We start from the raw sequence: 17,881 nt of genomic DNA, 5'->3' as shown, positions 1-17,881 counted from the left end.
TTCATACTGAAACTAAGCAAATTGTGTAATTATTATGTTTGAAATTGGTTCACTTCATTTTTTTTTTAACAAACGATATTATCTACACTAAGGTGGAGGGAGTGAGCTTAGCCTCACAATGAACTTGCAACAATATGGTTCAAATTCACCTTTGGCGAGAATTGAACTTAAAACCTCTTATTTACAAGTGAAGTGGAATACCACTAGTTCATAGTATTAAGTGGTTTCATCTTCTTAACACACACACACACACACTTATATATGATGTGACCTTTGGGTATGGCCTAAATGCAACATAGCACTCATTCATTCCTACGAGTGTTTTAGCTGTTAGATTTGATTTATACGATTATTAAATCTTTTATTTTCAATCTCAATAACTCATTTTTTTCTACTACTCAATGCTACGTAGTATTGAATAAAAATTGTTGACCTTAATGACTTGTTCGTCGGCTTTACTTTTTCATAGGCTTAAATTTCTAAAAAGATGGAACATAAGTATTGAATCAACAATAATTTTAGGGGGCCGGTCTCTCTGTGGCCTGGTTGCTTTGTGTTTCACATGAGGTCCACGGGGTCATTAGCTCGACCGGCACAAGAAGGAAAAAAAAACTATAATTTTAGAGATGTATTATCCACACATCTTTTTTTAATTCTCACACACTCCTTATTAATTTATGTTTTTTGTTCTTTTTTAATTCAGTTGATCCGACGACCGCAAATTAAGAGAGTGTATATAAAATAAAATAAAGTGTAGATAGCACATTCCTAACTTTATTTTTTTGACATAAGAAAGTGGAAATATTCTGTAAGAAGGTTTGCTAAGTATCAATTTTTCAAGGGTTCGACCACAGTTTTACAAGTGTCAATTGGGATCATGCTGTGGTCCAAAATGGCAACATTTATGACATGGGTGCAATCACATTGGCTCCAAAATAGATTCTTGTGCTTAACTTGCCACTATCTATGATAAAGTTTGTTGATTTTAAGTTCAAGTGCTGAATGATACCCTCAAACGAGTGCGCGCCATACCCTTCATCACCAACAGCGTCAATGCGAATGGACACACAAATGCATAACAAATCGGCACCTAAGGGACCTCCAAACTCCAATCACATCAAATTTACTTTTCTTATAAGACCATCTCCAATGGTGACCTAAAACCTAAAAATATTTAGCCCAGAAAATTTAGGTTTTAGCCCAGAAACAGCTTTTCTACTCCAACCTTTCTGGGTTAAAATTTTAGCCCCAGATTATCAAAGAATGAATTAAGGCTATTTTTTTTTAAATTAACTTTTTTTAAAAAAAAAATTATGTAGACTATCCTAAATTAATTTTATGAACATTTTAACCTAAAAATATTTAAATTCCGATAAATTTTGAAAAATCACTAAATCAATACATGAAAATCAAGATAAACCACATAAACTTAATACCAACGACATTTAATAAACCACATAAACTTAAAAAATAAAAAAGACAATTAATAAACCACATAAACTTAAAAAATAAAAAAAACAATTAATAAACTACATAAACTTAATACAATCGAAAACTCATAGACTACATAAACTTAATAATGATATTCACCATCTTGACTTGGTGATGGACTTGGGTGATAGTCTTGAGATGAATCATCATCTTGAAATATACTCCTTGTGGCATTCCTTCGTAAAATTTCCTTTTGCTTACCACGTAAGTATCTCTTCCTCTCTGGAGTGTATTTGTCGAGGTCCTCCATTATCAAATTTGTTTCGTACCTTTCTTGCACCCTATCCCCTTGTTCCTTCATGGCCAAAAGCATTTGGGCCGATTCTTCTTGCCGACGGCACTGGATTTCGTTCATTATTGCCATTTCGCTAGCAAATTGTGCACGTGTCGGATCTTGGGACTTCCCTTTTCTCTTTGCTTCCTTTTGCTTATCTCTACCCGGGGGCCTTGCAAAAGAAGAAGTTGGGGTCATTTGTTCGACCCCTTCATTGTCAGCAAAATTCACACCTTCATTGACATCATTTGGGGGTGGGGCTTCATTATGAAATAATCTTCCACATTGTTGGTTCGCATCGGTTCCCCACCTCGGACAATCCTTAAGGATGTTCCAAGCATGATGCAACTTAAAAGCTTGATTTTTTGGTGTAGTTCTTGTCTTGTAAATTGCCATTGCTTTTGTCACCCTATGCAACAAATACATAAAAACAATTAGTTGCAAAATACTATTATGTACATGACAACTAAAATATCAACAAATAAACTCACAATTTCTGAGGCGCCCCTTCCACTAGGCATGTCAACCATGGCTCTCTCCAAGCTTCCTTTTCATAAAGTGCACGCTTTGTTGATAATCTTCCACCGATCATAAACACCACCAACTTCCCTTCGACCGGCGTTGGAGTTTTCATGGAACTTATCAACGATTTTACCCCATAAAACCTTTCTATTTTGATTGGTGCCAACGGCACCATCTTCGCTAATTGAAATCCATGCCAAACATAAAGCAATATCTTCGTCAAAGGTCCAATTACGACCTCTAACATGCTCTTTTGCCATCTTGAAAATTCTAGAAATGAGAATAAATGGTATAAAGAAAAATTGGAAGAATTGTAGGAGAAAAGTGAGTTTTGTGTGGATGTTTGAACAAATACATAGGTATTTATAGAGTTTTTGGTTGAATTTTAAGTTAAATAATTTTTAAAAATTATTCTAGCCGTTGGATTTAAATTTGGACCGTTAGATCTTTTTTTTTTACTGTTATATTTAATTATATTTGATCTAAGCCGTTGGATTCAATAAATACATAAATAAAAAACTTAAATAAAAAAAAATTGAACCTGGACCGTTGGATTAACCAACGGCCCATTAAATCCAGCCGTTGGATTGTTGGAAAAGTAGCCGTTGGGCTACACAATGGGCTGACACCCAGGGGACAACCCCACGTGGGTGGGCCAGCTTGTGTCAGTCTTAGTTGAATTGTGGGTGGTCTGGCGCGTGGGAGCTGGGCAGTGGGCTTCACAGCCCTTGTTTCAGTCTCAGTTGGTGGGACCATTTTGCTTTGTGGCCTAAAATTGGGTTGGTATTTGGCCTCAAAAATAAGTTTTAGGTTTTAGGTTAATTTTAGGTCATCGGTTGGAGTAGATTTTGTGTGGGGGGGGGGGGGGGGAAGGGAAATTTTAGGTTTTAAGTCATTGTTGGAGATAGTCTAAGGGCGCCACACTTTCCTTTGGTGGTATGTTGAGTCCTTACAGCCATAACTTTTCTGCCAGCTGGCCTATTCATGGCATGCGTTTGAAATTGCAACCAACAAAAGCTGAAAAGCGATCCTCTCCAAATCTCTTCCACCTAATCCTCCTTATCAAACAATCCGGATATTTGAAATTTGATCCAACGGTTAAAGTTATTATAACTTTTAAAGTAAGCCCGTGTTTTTAGTCATTTGATCAAATTTCAAGGATCTGAATTGTTTGATGAGGAGAATTAAGTGGATGAGATCCAAAAAGGATCCCTTTCCACAAAAACTTAGGCCATCTCCAACCGAGGGCTGGCCAAAGAGCTCGTTTTAGCCCTCTGGCCCTCCAAGATTCTCCAAGATATTAATATTTTAATGAACAGTACAGGGCCATATTTACCTCTGTCTCCAACAGAGGGCCAGAGGGCTCGTTTTAGCTGTGCCACAAAAAACCGTCTCCAACCGAGGGCCAAAGGGCCAAACATAATTTATTATTAAATTTAAAAACTACAACAACTTAAATTTAAAAACTACAACTTATATTTAAAAATTACAACTAAAATTTAAAAACGAAAAATTAAATTTAAAAACTACAAATTAGTTTGACAATTCCCCCTCACACTATCTTCCAACACCCATCTATAAACCTTGCAAAGAGCTTCATCTTTTTTTCGGGTCCAAGTCCTACCATTCATTGCAGAAGAGGTCATTTCAAAATTATTAAAAAAATTGAAGGATAGATTTTTGAAAGAGGAAGGAAAATATGAGAATTGAAATGGTAGGAATGGTGAAAATTTTGTGAGGAATGGTTTAGGTATTTATAAGAAAAAAATAGAATTTTTTTTTAAAAAAAAAAAAAGGCCCAAAAAACCGTAAAAAAAAAAAAAAAAATTGAATCCAACGATAGCTGGCACCAGCTAGCCGTTGGATTCAAAATTATTTTTAAAAATTCATGTCGGTTATAACCAACAGGAATACATTTGTATTAAATAATATAAATGAAATCTTGTCGGTTATAATCGACAGGAATACATTATAACCGACAGGATTTTCAGTTTTTCTGGCCAGCCCTCTAGCCCTCTCCGATTCAGTGGGGTCCTCTGAGATTCCACAGCCCTCTGGCCTAGCCCTCGGTTGGAGACGGTTTTCAGGCTATTTTCGGCCCTCTGACCCTTTAGACCTTTCGGTTGGAGATGGCCTTACAAATTCTCTGCATCATTTGCCCCTTAATTTCTTGATTTTTCTTTTCAGGGAAGAAAGTTAGTATTATAGATTATATATAGTGTCCGGGGCCTAGACTTCTAGTTCTAACCCAGACTTTAAACTCCAAAACTTGGAAACCTTTTGTGAGGTGATAATAGAGGGTCTGAAAAGAGTTCTACTTTAAAAGAGTATTCTTTACATTTCTCTTAATAGGGTACTACTGTTATTTTTAAAGTATTCTTTACATTTCTCTTAATAGGGTACTACTGTTATTTGCGTAAAACAACTAAGGTTATGAACTTAATGAACCGAGACTGACGAAAATTATTGTAATCATGAAAGACATTTAATTGTGTATAATTACTGTGATACATAGAGAAGCGACAACTGAAAAAAAAAATGACTACAAAAGTTATATAAATGATAGGGGTAAATTGCCGTTTGACCCCTTAATGTCATATCCCGGCCCGGGCGGGACCACTTCTCGGGTCCACTCTACCGTTGCACGATATTGTCCGCTTTGGGCCCCCAGCACACCCTCACGGGGCACGCCTTGATTTCGGTCGGGGTGTGTCACTTAAATTATTATTCCAGTTGAAATTGACCTTCTGAATTATTATTTTTTGGTAAATTAACCTCTGGAACTATTTGAAATATGCCAATTAACCCCTTGTCCCTAGATTCTGTCCATTATTCTATCAAATTCAAGGGCAAATTAGTCTTTTTACAATAAATTCTTATATGTCACTTATAACCACCAATAAAATTATAACATGTGGACAGATATTAATGTGTAATGATAATATGAAATGGTCCGTTATGTAAACGTTTGGTTTTTTTCTATTTCTTATTATGTTATAAGTTTTTGAATTATTATGTGTTCACTTGACATTATTTTATTGGTGGTTATAATTAAAAAGTAAGAATTGATGATAAAAAATCTAACTTGCCCTTGAATTTGATGGAATAGGGAACATAATCTAAAGGCAAGGGATTAATTGATTGATTTTAAATAGTTTACGGAGTTAATTTACAAAAAAATAGTTTAAGGGGTCAATTTCAGCTATAGTAATCCTTTAGGAGGTCAAACCGCAGTTTACCAAAATGATAGAGAAAGCCATTTATGAACCACAATAACTTGTGTATAATTACTGTTATACATGGCAAGTTTCGTGGCCCCACTCATGAACTAAATTTTTATTTCTTAGAAGGGAACAACTAAACTATACAGCAACACTAGTGATGGCCAACCATGCATATTGGTTCTATGGCGCATTTTTTGAAGACGACATATTGAAAGAAATGCAGTACTGCTCTGCGTCGTGGAACTTGAATTGATTGGTAACAATTATGCTAAGAGTATGCATGATATTATTTTGATGACTTGATAGGCATATAATATTAAACAGTTGGTAGTCGGGACTGCATAGTGGTTTTCTTCACGCATTAGCATTTAGCATTACCGTACGTTTTGATGGTGTCATCTCGCATCGGAGATGGAAACCTTGCATTTGTAGTTCAAATGATCTTGAAAGGTCTATTCGCTCATTGTGAATTGATTTTGAATAAATATGATGCTCACACTTTGACACTGTCGAATAGGAGTTTGAACCTAAGTTATTCTCAAAAAATTAATCAGGGCATGTTCGATAATGCATTCTGAGTTCATTTTTCATTTTTTTTCTCAAACAAAAAGCCCAAAAACGTATTGAGTGAGTTCAAGTTTGAAAACACCAAAGGACAACTTTTGAAAATGTTTCTCCACTTTTATTCATTAAATAAGATATTCTTTATTTTTTGTGTAAAATTGAAAACAAGAGAAACTTAAAATACTTTCACCATATAGTATTTATTTTCACGTTGTGGTCGTCTTTAATATAGACATTTTCATTGTTTTTGTTCATTGAGAATTTTTTTAATCAAATAAATGTGCGTCTGGCTAAAGAAGTACCCTATAGGAAAATGATTCCGGATTCTCGCTAGATCATCTTTGTGAGGATTTCGGAGATCTGTGAATCATATCCATTTATCGTACATCGTGCGGTCAGAAATTATTTTAAATATTTTTATTTAAAACTAAATACAAACAATACTTAATAAAAACTAATCGCATGATTTATGGATTCCCATGATCCTCACCAAAAGAATCCGAAGAGGATCCTGTTGGTATGAAAACAATCTCTAGTGTATTTTTCTGTTAAAACAAGGCCTCCAGAGAAAAAACCTTAGAGAAAAATCAAAGTCTTTAGTACGTACCCAATCACATATGTTTCCATCATCCTTATCTCAATCCCTTTCCAAGAACGCATTCTCTAAATTTTCCTTTTTTTTTTTAACTTTATTTCTATCCCCGATTTGAAGGACTTCGGTTTACAATTATGGACGCATCACACATGGGTCAGAATCCACTCAAAGTTTATTGAGATTAAAGTTCATGCAAGTGTTTGATACATTTTCAGTTTTTATATAAAGAAAAAGTGTTTGATAGTTGGTATTAAGTAATATTCTCTCATTTCTATTCTTTCTCCTTTTTTTTCACTTTTTACTTGAACGGTTACGATTAAATCACATTATATTTTATAGAGACAAAAGAATAAAAACCAAAATGTGAAAAAAATGAGAGAAAATAAGATGAGAATAAAATGAGAGAGAATCATACTCCCTAAATGACACACCCCGACCGAGATCGGAGCGTGCTGGCCGTCACACTAAGGTGACGTAGCCATGTGCACGTGCAGAAGCTAATAAAGTAGTAATAAAAATGTGCGAATAATTTAGAAACTAGTATATAAAGTATTAAACAAGTGCTAGCGTAGGTGAAAGACAATTTCAGAGCAGGTCTACAGCAGTCCAAAAGGAAGTTGCGACATAAGTACACCCAAAGGTGACCCTACGCTGGTGAGTATCTGTCAGAAAAGCCGGGAGAAATCCTCTGGGAATACCACCGAAACTGCTAATCAACTAGAACCTGGAGGGGCGCAAAACAAAAACGTGAGTGGGCAAAAACAAAGCTCTTTGAAAACCATTTAGCAAAATACATTCTAACCCCCCGCCGTAAAACCTGTATACTTCCCAGAAAATAAACATATAATCGTATGTAAAAACATGCCAAACATGCACAAGGGTATGCCAATCATGCTCAAGATATGCCATGTCGAAACCTCATAATGAATGTAAGTGCCCAGGTATAAATCATATCAACATCATAACATCTGGCAGCCGGAGTCACCTAACGTGACCTGTACGGCTGCATCTAGAGCTCAAATCTCAACTCTACAACTGAACCTGCCCACGAGTCGGAACCACTCTAGGTGGTCTGTACGACAGGCCTGGGTGTAACATATATATACGCTCTAGTGCTACGATCACGTGAAGGCTGTGCGAATAATCGCGAGTCACCTACGAGTCGGAACCACCTAATGTGGTCTGTACGACAGGCCTATGCACCTAACTTGGATCCAAGCTGAGCGTGTGGTGCGGGAGGTGAACATCACGTGAATGACTGTGCCCTACTCTGGGCGGAAGCACTAACACCGGGGGTGCAGGTTATGAGCTCTCTAAGTCTCTCAAACTACTGCTGATAGTAAATATGAATATCACTTACCTGATACTTACCTGTGCGTCCACAGCACCCACTATGCATATATATGTATGCCACTACTAATGCGTGCAATGATGCATAAACGATAATAATAACATGCATGGCATAAGGCAAATAACCCTTTTTAAATCAATTTCTGGGAATAAAAATGTATATAGGTATATACGGAAAACAAAAGCCCACTCACTGGTATGTAGAAGGGTCGTAGCCCCCCTGTCTCGCGTGTGCACGCTCGTCCTCGGGGTACGTGTCACCTAGATGCGAAACAACTATAAAAACGTTAACTTTAAAGCACATAACCAACTTCTCGTAATAACTTCTCATACATTGCTCAAAATGGACAAATGAATATACCAACGTGATCTACACAACCTCAGGATCACACCCATATTTTTAGAATAATTTTCCTCCGCCGCACGCGCCCCCACGTGCCGGCCAAGGCACGCACCTACGCGCCCCCCACGCGCGGCCACGTGCCATGCACACTGACGGTGTCAACAGACGCCGTCAGGAATATTCCGTTAAACTGACGGAATATTCCGTTAAACCTAACTGACGCCGTCACTGCCGTTAGGAATATTCCGTTAAACTTAACGGAATTTTCTCCTTTCTTCTCCGATCTACCCTCGCCAGACTCCGGTCGCCGGAAAACTGAGGAAACTTCAAATTCACTATTCTCCTTCGTTTTTCAACCATTTTCTATGATTCTTGTACCAAAAGAAAGCCCTAGACTAGTAGAATCACGTTACACAACTTTTAAAAGCCAGAAACCACGCGATCATACCTGTCTCAAAACTCAAAACTCGGCCAACTTCAAACCAGGCCTTCCCGACGTCCAATTTCGTCCAACAAGCTACTCCGACGCTCCTTAGGACCTCACTAAGACACCTACGAGCTCAGAAATCCCAAAAACTCAAAGTATAAGCTTTGCATGAATAGTACTAAAATCGGCCATTGTTGAATCGACGTGAAAACCAAGGATTTCTCACCTGAAAATGGTATGGCTGTGCTCGCCTCGACCTCACGAGTTCAATGGTGTAGTTGGTTCCCTCGATCTGCTATGGTTTGAGGGTTCTTGGTGTGTGTCCGTACGCTAATGGTGGAAGAGAAGAGAAAGAGATAGAGACACGGGAGAGACAGAGGGAAAAAGGAGAGTGACTGTGTGTGTGGTCCAACACATGCCACACCACACAAAACAACCCACTAAGTGACAAAAACGAACTAGGGGCAATAAGGTAATTTTACACGTGCGTTTTAATAATCCCGGGACGGGATGTCACAACCTTCCCGCCTTAAAAGAATTTCGTCCCGAAATTTAAAACAACCCAGTAACAACCCCTAGTGGTCAAAGAACAATCGAGGATACAAATCCCTCATCCGATCTTCTGTCTCCCACGTAGCTTCCTCGACTGAATGATTCCTCCACAGAACCTTCACTAAATTCACCGTCTTGTTCTTCAGAACCTTCTCTTTCCAATCGATGATCGTCACCGGTTCCTCGTCATACGTCAAATCCGGATTAATCTTTAATGGCTGCAGAGGTATCACGTGAGATGGATCAGCAACATAGTGTCGGAGCATAGACACGTGAAAAACATTATGCACTCTAGCCAACTCCGGAGGCAACTCCAACCTGTAAGCTACCTCACCAACTCGTTCTGTGACCATGTATGGTCCGATGTACCTGGGGCTCAACTTCCCTTTCTTTCCAAATCGCACACACCTCTCCACGGTGAAAGCTTCAAAAATACCCAATCTCCGACCTCATACACTCTGTCCGTAGCATGCCGATCCGCTAGACTCTTTTGCCTGTCTTGAGCTGCTTTCAGGTTAGACTTAATCACCTGAACATTCTGGGTAGTCTCCTCGACAATCTCCGGACCCACTAAAACTCTCTCGCCAACCTCTGACCAACACAACGGTGTGCGACAAGCTCTGCCATACAAGGCCTCAAATGGCGCCATGCCAATGCTCGAATGAAAACTGTTGTTGTAAGCAAATTCCATCAAATCTAACCGCTGGTGCCAAGCATCACCAAACTGCAACACCGAAGCTCGCAGCATATCCTCCAAGGTCTGAATAGTTCTCTCTGACTGTCCGTCAGTCTGTGGATGATATGCCGTACTATAAAGTAATCTCGTGCCCAAAGCTTCCTGAAAAGCCACCCAAAACTTCGATGTGAATCGTGGATCACGATCCGAGACAATACTCACTGGGACACCATGGTACTTCACAATCTTCGAGATAAACAACTCCGCTAAACGGCTCAAAGAATACTTCTCTCTCACTGGAATAAAATGAGCCGACTTAGTGAGTCGATCAACGATCACCCAAATGCCGTCAAAGCCATTTTGTGTACGCGGCAACTTGTACACAAAATCCATGGTGATATTTTCCCATTTCCACTCTGGAACGAGAAGCGGCTGCAACAACCCAAACGGCTTCTTTCTTTCTGCTTTAACTTGCTGACAAACAGCACATCTGCTCACATACTCGGCTATCTCCCTCTTCATACCCGGCCAATAATAAAATGGTCGAATGGTATGATACATTTTAGTAGCTCCTGGATGCATGGCGTAAGCCGAGATATGTGCTTTATCCAGAATTTCTTTCTTCAACTCCACACTATTAGGCACGAACATTCTACCCTCTAGCATCAACATGCCATCCGAATCACGAACTCTGAGGTCTCGCCTCCTTCCTTGATCTCGAGCCTGGATTAGTTCTTGAGTCTCCGGATCAGCTACTTGAGCTTCAAGTACCCGATCAATAAGAATTGGCCTAACTTGGAAATTAGCAAGTAGCGCCACTTCTCGATCTTCGGCTTCTAACCTTACTCCCGTAGCACGCAAGTCCACCAAAAGAGGAACACGACTAGCGTACAACGCATTAATACGGCCCTACGACTTCCTGCTAAGTGCATCAGCCACTACGTTCGCACGACCAGGATGATAATCAATCGTGCAATCGTAATTGCTGAGCAACTCCAACCACCTCCGCTGACGAAGATTAAGTTCCTTCTGAGTAAAAAGATATTGGAGACTCTTGTGATCTGTAAAGATCCTCCACTTCTCTCCGTAAAGATAGTGTCTCCACAACTTCAACGCAAAGATGATAGCAGCCAACTCCAAATCATGTGTAGGGTAATTCATCTCATGAGGTTTCAACTGCCGCGAAGCATAAGCAATCACCCTACCATGCTGCATCAATACACATCCCAGACCATTCAAGGAAGCATCGCTATAAACCTCGAAATCACCACTATCGTCTGGGAGTGCCAAAACAGGTGCATGAGTGAGACAATGCTTCAACCGCTGGAAACTCTGCTCACACCTATCATCCCACTCAAATTTAACATCCTTCCTCGTTAACCTCGTCAACGGCAAGGCAATCACCGAAAAATCCTTAACGAATCTCCGATAATACCCTGCCAAACCAAGGAAACTTCTCACCTCGGTGACGGTTCGCGGTTGCTCCCAACTCTCTACCGCTGCAACCTTCTGAGGGTCAACCAAAATACCCTGAGCAGAAATGATGTGTCCCAAAAACGCAACTTGATCTAACCAGAATTGGCACTTGCTAAACTTAGCATATAACTGGTGTTCCCTCAACCTTTTCAACACCAAAGTAAGATGTCGAACATGCTCCGCCTTCGACTTAGAATACACCAGAATATCGTCGATGAAGACAATAACAAATCTATCCAAGTAAGGTTGGAACACCCGATTCATCAAATCCATGAAGGCGGCTGGTGCATTCGTCAACCCAAAGGGCATAACCAGAAACTCGTAATGACCGTAACGAGTCCTAAACGCCGTCTTAGGGACATCATCCCTACTAATCTTCAGCTGATAGTACCCAGACCTCAAATCAATCTTAGAAAACACACAAGCACCTCTCAGCTGATCGAACAAATCATCGATGCGAGGCAATGGATAACGGTTTTTAATCGTCACCCGATTCAGTTGCCTGTAGTCGATGCACAGCCTCAAAGTTCCATCATTCTTCCTCACAAACAACACTGGAGCGCCCCAAGGCGAAGTACTAGGCTGGATAAATCCCTTATCCACTAACTCTTGTAGCTGAACTTTCAATTCCCTTAACTCCGCGGGAGCCATACGATAAGGAGTTAAAGAAATAGGATTAGTACCTGGAAGCAACTCAATAGTGAACTCTACGTCTCGATCTGGGGGTAAACCAGGTAAATCCTCGGGGAATACATCAGGGAAGTGTCTGACTACTCTCACATCCTCAACTCTGTTAGGAACAGCCTCATCTAGCACCACATGAGCCAGATACCCCTGACAACCCTTAGTTAACAACTTTTTCGCTCGCAGCGCCGAAATAACGCCATATCTCATCCCACTCTGCTCACCAACAAAAGTAACCACAGGTAGTCCAGGTTGGTGAAACGTAACTACTTTCCCGTAACAGTCAATGTTGGCACGATAGAAATGTAACCAATCCGTGCCCAGAATCACGTCAAAGTCCACAATATCTAACGGGATAAGATCGGCTGACAGAGCAACACCCTCTACGATTACTGGACATCCTGGGTACACACAATCTACAACGCAACTCTCTCCTCTAGGCATAACAAACTCTAAATCATACCCTAGAGGTGTGGGGCGAGGTTGCGTCACTTGAGCAAACGTATGAGAAATTACGGAATGTGTAGCTCCACAATCAATTAAGACTCTAGCGAAACAACCAAGAATGTTCAACGTACCCATAATCAAGTCCGGGTTGTTCTGAGCCTCCTGCAGAGAAATATTGTGAAGACGCCCCTGTCACTGCTGACGCCCGCCGCGGCCTCTGCTCGTCTGAACGCCGCGTCCCTGAGCACCACGCCCCTGACTGGGCTGGCCCGACTGTCTCGAAGACCCTGCACTGCTAGTGGCAATCTCCCCCTGCTGATACTGTCCTCCCTGATACCACTGAGAACCACCCGCTGGAGCTGGAGGATACGGCATATAGCCGCCTGAATACTAGGGATAGCCACCCTGGGAATAGGGATCCTGAGGGTGCTGATACGACCCCGGAGCATAAGGGACAACATCACCCTGATAGTGGTAAGCACCACCTCGACCCGTCTGGCCGTAACTACTAGGACCCTGGATCTGCTGGAGTGGTGCAGGTGGTGGCATAAAGGTCTACTGTGGTTTCTGCTGCTGCTGACCCTGGGGACAATTCGCCACTCTATGTCCCACCTGTCCACATGTGAAGCAACCGTTGCTACCACGTCTACACTCACCGAAATGCCGGTTGTTACACCTGCGGCAAATAGGGGCTCTACCTCGACCACCATCGCCCTGCCTCTGGCCTCTAGCGCCACCAGAAAATCTACCTCCACGACCCTGTCCAGTGGCACTGAAGCCGCCACTCGAAGAACTCGAGCTAGCACCACCCCTTTTGAAGTTCTGAGTCTGACGGGGCCCGAGCGATGCCTGACCTTTGCCTTTGTCATCTTTCTTCTGGTTGCCATCCTTCTCTTCATCGGTGTCGCTCGACATATTCGCAGAGTCCTCGATCCTCAACAGTATCTCATAGAAGTCCCGGTAAGTCTCGCTGTGGACAGTAGACGCCATAGAACGCCACTTCTTCTTGGTGCCCAAACGGAAAAGACGGAGCATCTCCGCCGGGTTACCAGCGACATCAGGATGGTAACGAGACAAGTCCGTAAACTTGCGATAGTACTCATTCGCCGACATCTTCCGCTGTTTCAGATCGGAAAACTCTTGCTTCTTTCTATCGATGTACTCAGGGGGCACATATCTCCTCCTGAACAAATCCGTAAAAACATTCCAATCAGTCCTCTGATCCGGAGTCAACCTACGAAGCTCCTGCTCCCACCAAGCTGCCGACTCCGTATCCAGAAACCATGCGGTCGTCTCGACCCACCTCTCCATAGGCAAGTTCCCCTGATTATGCAGCACACGGAAAGTCTTCTCTATGTGTTCTAGCCAGCACTCTGCGCCCTCGTGCCCCTCACTGCCCTTAAACTTATCCAACTTCAGATTGTACATAGTCTCTAGAGGAGTCCTCTGAGGAGGGCGCATCACTGACTGAAGGGGTGCAGCAAAAACTCCCCCCAATTGAGTAATATCGGGGAAACTAGGCTCAGAAGAACGACGTGGTTCCCGACGATGAGGCATAATTCTGACAGAAGACACCAAAACCATTAGAATACTCACAAGGACACAGGACTGCCAAACCTGGCTCTGATACCAAACTGACACACCCCGACCGAGATCAGAGCGTGCTGGCCGTCACACTAAGGTGACGTAGCCATGTGCACGTGCGGAAGCTAATAAAGTAGTAATAAAAATGTGCGAATAATTTAAAAACTAGTATATAAAGTATTAAACAAGTGCTAGCGTAGGTGAAAGACAATTTCAGAGCAGGTCTACAGCAGTCCAAAAGGAAGTTGCGACATAAGTACACCCAAAGGTGACCCTACGCTGGTGAGTATCTGTCAGAAAAGCCGGGAGAAATCCTCTGGGAATACCACCGAAACTGCTAATCAACTAGAACCTGGAGGGGCGCAAAACAAAAACGTGAGTGGGCAAAAACAAAGCTCTTTGAAAACAATTTAGCAAAATACATTCTAACCCCCCGCCGTAAAACCTGTATACTTCCTAGAAAATAAACATATAATCGTATGTAAAAACATGCCAAACATGCACAAGGGTATGCCAATCATGCTCAAGATATGCCATGTCGAAACCTCATAATGAATGTAAGTGCCCAGGTATAAATCATATCAACATCATAACATCTGGCAGCCGGAGTCACCTAACGTGACCTGTACGGCTGCATCTAGAGCTCAAATCTCAACTCTACAACTGAACCTGCCCACGAGTCGGAACCACTCTAGGTGGTCTGTACGACAGGCCTGGGTGTAACATATATATACGCTCTAGTGCTACGATCACGTGAAGGCTGTGCGAATAATCGCGAGTCACCTACGAGTCGAAACCACCTAATGTGGTCTGTACGACAGGCCTATGCACCTAACTTGGATCCAAGCTGAGCGTGTGGTGCGGGAGGTGAACATCACGTGAAGGACTGTGCCCTACTCTGGGCGGAAGCACTAACACCGGGGGTGCAGGTTATGAGCTCTCTAAGTCTCTCAAACTACTGCTGATAGTAAATATGAATATCACTTACCTGGTACTTACCTGTGCGTCCACAGCACCCACTATGCATATATATGTATGCCACTACTAATGCGTGCAATGATGCATAAACGATAATAATAACATGCATGGCATAAGGCAAATAACCCTTTTTAAATCAATTTCTGGGAATAAAAATGTATATAGGTATATACGGAAAACAAAAGCCCACTCACTGGTATGTAGAAGGGTCGTAGCCCCCCTGTCTCGCGTGTGCACGCTCGTCCTCGGGGTACGTGTCACCTAGATGCGAAACAACTATAAAAACGTTAACTTTAAAGCACATAACCAACTTCTCGTAATAACTTCTCATACATTGCTCAAAATGGACAAATGAATATACCAACGTGATCTACACAACCTCAGGATCACACCCATATTTTTAGAATAATTTTCCTCCGCCGCACGTGCCCCCACGCGCCGGCCAAGGCACGCACCTACACACCCCCCACGCGCGGCCACGTGCCATGCACACTGACGGTGTCAACAGACGCCGTCAGGAATATTCCGTTAAACTGACGGAATATTCCGTTAAACCTAACTGACGCCGTCACTGCCGTTAGGAATATTCCGTTAAACTTAACAGAATATTCTACTTTCTTCTCCGATCTACCCTCGCCGGACTCCGGTCGCCGGAAAACTGAGGAAACTTCAAATTCACTATTCTCCTTCGTTTTTCAACCATTTTCTATGATTCTTGTACCAAAAGAAAGCCCTAGACTAGTAGAATCACGTTACACAACTTTTAAAAGCCAGAAACCACGCGATCATACCTGTCTCAAAACTCAAAACTCGGCCAACTTCAAACCAGGCCTTCCCGACGTCCAATTTCGTCCAACGAGCTACTCCGACGCTCCTTAGGACCTCACTAAGACACCTACGAGCTCAGAAATCCCAAAAACTCAAAGTATAAGCTTTGCATGAATAGTACTAAAATCGGCCATTGTTGAATCGACGTGAAAACCAAGGATTTCTCACCTGAAAATGGTATGGCTGTGCTCGCCTCGACCTCACGAGTTCAATGGTGTAGTTGGTTCCCTCGATCTGCTATGGTTTAAGGGTTCTTGGTGTGTGTCCGTACGCTAATGGTGGAAGAGGAGAGAAAGAGAGAGAGAGACACGGGAGAGACAGAGGGAAAAAGCAGAGTGACTGTGTGTGTGGTCCAACACATGCCACACCACACAAAACAACCCACTACGTGACAAAAACGAACTAGGGGCAATAAGGTAATTTTACACGTGCGTTTTAATAATCCCGGGACGGGATGTCACACTAAAATAAACACCAAGCAACAGAAAATTGTAGAAATATTGCAATGGTTTTCCCAATACTACGCAAAAGCTTGATTTTCTGCTTAATATTAAATCAATCCTTATTACATTATATATTGTAAGTTAGTTAATTATAATAATTTATATATTCTTTACCGTAAAATATTAAGTCTTATTTCGTATTTTATTAAAGAAAATGGAGTTTTAACGAAAAACTCATGATACTATTCACTTTAATGAAAAACCACATTCCCATCACAACTACTCCCTCAAAGGAATCAACTGAAATTTGGATAGGTGGTGAGCTAATTCCACAGAATGCTTGGCTGCCCATCACAGAATCCAGAAATGGGAATGTCTTTTCTGCTACCTTTCATTTACTTTTGTTCAGTAATTGGAGTTCAATCGCTTTTACTGCCTCAATCGCTTTCACTGCCTCTTGCATTTACCACTGTTGGATGATAAGTAATATCTATTTTGTTTTAACTCTAGATGTATTAAAAATCATAACTTTGCCTCATAACATGTTCATATCACCAAAAAAATTATTCATTAGGAATTAAGGTTCGTCATCCTTTATGTTTTTTGATGGTATGAAATCATTAAAATGAGTACCTGGGTCCTTGATGCTGCCTAAGATTTGTTGTGAGTATTATTCCCGCATCATAAAATGGAAAGACCTTTCATGTTAGTAATTGGGCTAATTTTTATTTTTCCAATTGGTTTTAGGTAGAACCTCTTTTTTCATGGTATCAGCGCAAATTGTCTTGTGTGTTAGTTCGAACTGTTATACACAATCTATGTCATCTGATTTGTATTGTTCACATGTTAGGCTTACAATTTCGCAACACATGAAAAACCATTTTGAGAGTATAAATCTCATATTAGGAAAAAAATGAATATTGCATGTGCTTATAAGTAATGATTTTTTTTTATATTATCAATTAATTTTATAGTAAAACCTCAATTTTCTTCAACATTTATCATCTTTTTATTTTTTTTGTTCGAAATTTACCATTACAGTTCAAATTGATTTGGGATGTCTGACGTGTGGTTGCAGTGACAGATTGACAAGTAGTCAGAAATGAATTTCAAAATCATTAAATGGGATCAAAATGCATGGATGAGTGATGGAATTATGATGAGATAAGAAAGCTTAGGTGGGGAGTAGGCTTCTGATATGATGTGATAATCGTAGATAGGCTTTTATGTTGTTTGAAAAGTAGGAAAGATAGATGACATATGGGTCAGTTTTCGTTTCCTCGAGTTTGAGTTGCAGTTCAACACCATCAAGCCGTGCCAACCAAATACCAACCTCAGTCCTTGTTTATGGGAAGGAGGGACCTAGGAGTTTCTTGAAGTCAACTTTCCTGCGTGTTTTTCTTGTCTTATTTTGCTTTGACAA

General features: G+C 41.1%; 1 protein-coding gene across 1 annotated transcript; it reads right to left on the bottom strand.

The window, feature by feature from the left end:
- Nucleotides 1–13,180: 13,180 nt before the first annotated feature.
- Nucleotides 13,181–14,086, bottom strand: LOC125470272. Its single transcript, XM_048569117.1, has one exon. The coding sequence runs from the start codon at nt 14,084–14,086 to the stop codon at nt 13,181–13,183; it is 906 nt and encodes a 301-aa protein (XP_048425074.1).
- Nucleotides 14,087–17,881: the final 3,795 nt, after the last annotated feature.

This window comes from the organism of the source record quoted next, unplaced genomic scaffold (genome assembly GCF_019419815.1).
Source record: "Pyrus x bretschneideri cultivar Hongxiangsu unplaced genomic scaffold, Pyrus_bretschneideri_v1 Contig10, whole genome shotgun sequence".
Classification (NCBI taxonomy): domain Eukaryota; kingdom Viridiplantae; phylum Streptophyta; class Magnoliopsida; order Rosales; family Rosaceae; genus Pyrus; species Pyrus x bretschneideri.
Note: the sequence above shows the minus strand (reverse complement) of the source record. Positions and strands in the feature narration are given on the sequence as shown.